The sequence below is a fragment of the Ambystoma mexicanum genome, chromosome 4p (genome assembly GCF_040938575.1).
Source record: "Ambystoma mexicanum isolate Mex_15411 chromosome 4p, UKY_AmexF1_1, whole genome shotgun sequence".
Lineage (NCBI taxonomy): Eukaryota > Metazoa > Chordata > Amphibia > Caudata > Ambystomatidae > Ambystoma > Ambystoma mexicanum.
In genome coordinates this window covers 1,112,867,929-1,112,873,928 of record NC_090927.1, presented here as the reverse complement: position 1 = coordinate 1,112,873,928, position 6,000 = coordinate 1,112,867,929, and the positions used below count along the sequence as shown (strand labels likewise).

The following is a 6,000-nucleotide window of genomic DNA, read 5'->3' as shown; positions in this document are numbered from 1 at the left end:
GCGAGAGAGGAAAACACCCTAGAAGAGAAGATGGTGATAGGGGCAGCTCCACTCCCAAGAATAGAGGGAGCACGGAGTGTTGATTATAGACAGGCAGCAAGAGAAATGCCAAGCATTATTTCATGATTCAAATGCTCCGGCATGTTGAATGGCCATTCAACAGTGCAACTCAATATATGCAAGCTTGTAGATGTGACTTCTATTTGCATACTCTAAGTTACATGAAGATGTATTTTGCGAAGGGAAGATCCCGAACCATCTGTCCTAAACAGGAGACCCTTTTAATGAAACCTCCGGAACTCCAAGGTGGAAAGGTCAGGGCAGACCTACCAAGCAGCCACTGCAGCCAGCATGTCTGCTAAAAACTTCACCAGCATGAACATCACATACACATTACATGTAATCCTGCAATTATCAAGAGAGAAGCAGAAACATAAGAAATACAGTTGAAAATTATACATTAACCTTCATTATTTTATTTCAAGAGGGCTATGATTCTGGCAGCTCACAGGGGATGTATTTGAAAATAATGTGAAAACTAATCTATCAAACAAAAATAAAGAAGATGTCTCTGCAATTTGCCTGCACTATGCTACACTAGCATATGTGTCCTGAACACATTGAATTAACAAAGAAAATATTTGATAGATGACAGGGATATGTAGACAGACATATTCAGAAGGAAAGAAAAGAGTCAATCATTTAATTATTAAACTTTTAATTTTGTTACTAATTTTGAAAAAACACAATGACACTTAAATGAACGCAACAAACGTTTACACGTTATTCACTTCACAATTTCTCCTGTTACATGAGTAGCTATTGTGTCACTCAGATGTACAAGTTCTGCACTTTTTTCCCACAGGAGCCTTGCAGTTTCTTGGTCTTCGGCTTTTGCAGCTGGCTGTTTTTCTTTTAGCCCATCAAAATATTTACCCGATATTCCTTCCATCTCTTGTGCCACTGCTAGGTATATGCTTGGTTGGGCAGCTTCCTTTGGGGATTTCACAAGGACCCAAAACAATGGACCTGAAATGTTTTAAAGGTCTTTGTGAATATAACAGTCATTTGATTAAAAAGTGATCAAGTTCAGAAAATTCTAGGTCTAGTCCACAAAAAACCACTGAAATATTTACATTTATTAGATACAAACATGCATGTTCATATTCTTGCTTCCTTCATTACTACTTGAAGACAACCATTTAAATTAAATGTTCAAATGTTATAGTTCAGAGTTCAGAGATTATCCATGTGCACATAAGACCTTAGATTGGACGCTGCCAAATGAAGTGGCCCTGTTTTGGTAATAGCTTTTCAATTCTCTTTAATCCAGGCAATGATGATTAGCCTATGGACTTCTCTAAAATGTAAACGTTTTGTGTAAAATCGCCAACAGGCAGGAAATATATGTATAGATGCTAATAGGTGCTGGACTAGCCAGTAGGCTCCATATGGCTCCTGTGGTGGGTCAGAAGAAGGACGCAGACTCTGATAAGTAATTTTTCTATGAGGTTTATTAAAGAAAAGGAAACATGCCCAGGTTTCCCTATGCTACAAGGCATCCCTACCTAACAAAACTAGCTAAGGTGCTTATCAGTCGTCAGTGAATGTCCTAACAGAATCGGTATGGCCAAACTAAGCCTAACTGACACTACCCACTGTAATAACAACTTAAGACAGGAGAATGATTCCCTTCTCCTGTGGTCTATTTGCTTCTTGCTAACTTTTATTTCAATAGTTAATTTTCAGATAGTCTCTGGTGTCTGTTTTGATCAGTTCATACAATTCGTTCAGGAATGGGCTTAGCTTTGCCTTTTCTTGATGGTTATCCTTTTGGATTCCATTGCTCTCCTCTTGATTTTCTCTAAAGAGATTTGCTCTTCTCTTCTCCCATGGTAAAGTTATCCAACATTTATAAGTCTCTCCTTCAATTTAATTTCCATGGACTTTACTGATACAAGATTAACTAGTCCAGAATTGATTCTCATTCACTTCTTGAGGTTTCACTATTTGGATTTCTCTATCTTGACTAAGACGAATGAGATTGGTCTCATAACGATTCTCATTCACTCCTCTGGGTTTAAGTATCACAGTCTCTTTACTTTGACTGGAACGGGCATGGTTGGTCCCACAACGATTATCTGTTCCCCTTCTAGGTCTCCCGTTCTCCCTGTTACATGGGGCTCCTACGGATAGCGTCACCAGGGATTCCAGCTGCTCTGGGTCGGTTCTCTGTACCATCTAGTGGGTACTGACTGACACTTACCTGTTGCCTCAGCAACTGGCTCTTACACTTATCTGTTGTCGTGCAACTGTCTCCCTGGCACTTCACCTTCTGTAGCTCCTCTAGCACTTATCCCCTTCCCCTCTCCCTTGTCTCTCTCAGCACTTGCATGATCCAAATGTTCAAAAGGCCTATTAGGACCATTCTGTTTTGTATTTTGCATATTCCATTGTCTTGCTGTTTTCCCGTGTTTCCTCCCCTCTTCCCTGTGGGTACTTTAAAACACAGTTTTCTTAATGCATAAGCACCTTTCAAATGCCCAATAAATAAATAAATTCACATGTTTTCTCTTGCTCCTGTAATGTTTCTTCTTTCATGTCATTGTTGAGGATGGTCGTATGGTACTTCCCCATCTCCTTCTGTGGGGGGGTTTCGGCATAGTTTGGGGGACTCCTGGTCCACCACAAGTCTTTCATGGTCATGCCACCACCTTTGGTCTCTCTCTCTCTCTCTCTCTCTCTCTCTCTCTCTCTCTCTCTCTCTCACTTTTTCTCTCTCTCTCTCTCTCTCTCTCTAACTCTCTCTCTCTCTAACTCTCTCTCTCTCCGTCTCTCTGTCTCTCTTTCTCGACTCCAGGACGCTCTGTGTCCCAACTACTTATCTAGCTCACCTCCAGGTAAGACACTGCACGTCTCATTCGACTTCACGCTCCTTTCTGGTTACAGGATGCTGCGCGCCCAACTCTCTCACTACAGCAGGTCGCAGCCTCATTTTGTAACTCACAGTCTTTTCTCTTTGCCAGTCTCCTCCCTCCTTATGTGTGACGTACGCTTGGGACTTTCGCGCCATACATCCGGGTCTTCCTCTTTCCCTCTGGCATAGCTTAACTCTTCCTCCATATATCATCCTCCCCGTCCCAGTTGAATGGGATATTTTGTTTAAAGAGAGATTTACAGTAGTAGATATTGGTTTCTTCTTCACACATGTTTCCATAGAAAATGCTCTCAGAGGTATTGTTGAGATGGCTTTTAGGGAGTTCCCCATCGGAACAGGAGTCCTTGTCCCCAAAGAGGTCCCACTTGCCTCTACCCTTAGAAGGGTAGTGCACAGCGGGCTCACCTCTCTAGCCTCACAGGGTCAAATTCCTGCAATTTGTCACACTACGTACCAGTTTTTGATCATACTGTTGCTGAAACTATTACCTTATTTTGGTCCAACAAGTGTGTAGAACAACACTGCCCAGAAGATTGCAGGCTCTATTACAGAAACCTTGCTTAAGTACTGCTAGTCTTATTCCTATAGGCAGCTGGTATCCCTGCAACTTCTCCTCAGTATATAACCTGGTTGAGACCTGCTAATGTGTCAGTGGTCTATTGTTCATTGAAGTAGTCTATGCAGCTTAAGTATATGACAGAACCCAACCCCTGCCTTGGTGTGTACCACTGGAATACTATAACACTGATATTGAGCACTCAAACGTTAATATTGCTAGATATATAGGAGCAGTACTGCACCTCGCCCCCCAGCGTGTATCCGCCTAAGAATGTGAGGACCCTTTGAAATATTATACACAGGTTTGCCTATTTTGATCTAATATAAAGGACTTGTTTTAGCAAAGAAAGTCCTCCCCTCTGGTCATAGAACGGAAGGAATTGTTAAACATCATGATTAATGCAGAATTATATCCGTTCACAAAACAGTATTCGGAATATTGAACTAAGTTCCTTAACTGTTTTATGCCACGCTACTGTTTTCTTCCAGAGCATAACATTCAACAGAAATGTTGATGGCTTTCCACTGAAGTGATTTTAAAACAGCTTTTACAGAGCATCAAAAGCATAGCAAAGCAAAACTCCTCAAGTTTAGCTGCGATCTGAAAACCTATACATACAAATTTCTGCTTTGAAATGTTACTTTCAGTGTTATTTCGGTATGAGCCAAGAGGTGCAGAACACCACCGGCAACGGCCAGGGAACAAAGCGACTTACTTGTTAGTAGCACCCCAGCATGTCAAGATTTTAGCAGGTATCCAGTAGAAGTGAAGAATATACTCTTGGACAAATCCAATATTCAAATCCACCATCATAACATTGCTACAAGTTAGTTGATCGGTAGTTAATGTTAGTTTTTCCACCCACTATGATCTGCTGGACTAACCTGGCTGTAATCGGTAAACAATACAAAAAGCAATTTGTACGCTGTATAACAGATAATGGCAGGGTATGTGACAACCACTGCAAAGCAGGTGTCTCCTGAGGCTACACAATTCTACCCAGGTGTTAGGTTCTTTCTTTGTAAGTGAACCTCTCTAGAGGGTCTCGAATGTGGCTTTAGTATGCTTTGATTGTGGCTAAGAAGCACATTTTAAATTCCTGGATTTCAGACAGAAACCCATCATCTGAGAACTGTATTCAAGATCTAATCACGCTCTCCGCCAAGTGCCATATGATATGATATGATATTTTATTTATATCGCGCTCATACACAGTTGTTTCAGAGTGCGACAAGGCAACGGAGGAGAATGGGAAGAAGAAAACAACGATCATACTAGGCCGAGTGACATTGAGAACGTGCAAGTGCATAGGAGAGTGGGAGGGGAAAAGTGCATGGAGGGGGGGAAAAGTGCATGGAGGGGGGAGAAAGTGGAAAGTGCAGAGCAAAGGAGACAAGATAAATCATAATAAAATAAATAAATAATAAAATCAGCAAAAGTGGTAGTGCAGCCAAGTGCCAAGTGCTGGGTTTAAGGCAGCAGACAAGGTGGGTCGGATAAGTGCAGGAGGGGCAAAAAAAAGGGGGGGGCTGTATGGGTACAAATACAGACCCCAGTGCAAGGGGATGGCCCGGAGGCAGTGCGGCAGGGTGAGCAGGAACCTGGAACCAGAGAACAGAGGGTGTCCAGATGCACGATGCCAAGAGAGAGCAGATTAGCAGGGGAGAGGAGGGGCGAAAGCAGAAGCAAAGAGGAAGGTCTTGAGGTGCTTCTGGAACCTGGGATGGATTTCCTCAAGTTTTAGAGTGGCAGGGAGGCTGTTCCATAGGGAGGCCCCAGCCGAAGACAGAGATCTACCCCCAGCTCGTTTCTTAGAAAAACGACTGACCCAGACGGAGTTAGAGGAAGAGGAGCAAAGAGCTCGAGAGGGGAGGTATTTACGGAGGGATAGCTGAAGGTATTTTGGACCCAGGCCCCAAAAAGCCTTGTGGACAATGCAGAGGGTTTTACATTTAATCCTTGCATCTACTGGGAGCCAATGGAGAGATTTCAGAGCTGGAGAGGTACGATCCTAGGGCTTGAGGCCAAGGACAAGTCTCGCAGTTCTGTTCTGGATTAGTTGCAGATGGCAGAGAGAAGAAGCCGGTAGATTTAGAAAGAGGCTGTTACAATAATCCAACCTAGAGAGAACCAGAGCTAAGGAGAGAGTGAGCTTCTGGGGGAAGGATAGGAAAGGTAAAGTACCTCTGAGCAGGTGCAGTAGGAAGTTTGACTTTTTAGAGACCTCAGAGATATGGGCAGAGAAGGAAAGTGTAGAATCAAAGATGACCCCAAGGTTCTTAGCCTCATGGGTCGGGGTAGGAGGAGGGCCAAGGGAGGCCGGCCAGAGAGTGAGGGGAAAAGATGGCGAGGGTGTCCCGATGAGGAGGATTTCAGTCTTGCTGGCGTTCAGACAGAGATCATTAGCAGAACACCAATCTTGAATGGCAGTAAAACAGTCAGAGATGAGAGAAGGAGAGGAGGTGGCCGAGGGCAGCCTGAAGATGAGTCGAGTATCATGAGC

The 6,000-nt window shown here is 43.2% G+C and overlaps 1 protein-coding gene across 2 annotated transcripts in view; it reads right to left on the bottom strand.

Annotated features, from left to right (window-relative positions):
* Positions 1–701: 701 nt before the first annotated feature.
* Positions 702–6,000, bottom strand: part of RDH13 (retinol dehydrogenase 13) — a 535,971-nt gene continuing 530,672 nt past the window's right edge. For both annotated transcript variants that reach the window (XM_069606703.1, XM_069606704.1), the window contains one exon: positions 702–1,029. In XM_069606703.1, coding sequence (XP_069462804.1) covers positions 788–1,029 — 242 coding nt within the window. In that variant the 3' untranslated portion in view covers positions 702–787. The remainder of the gene's footprint in view (positions 1,030–6,000) is intronic.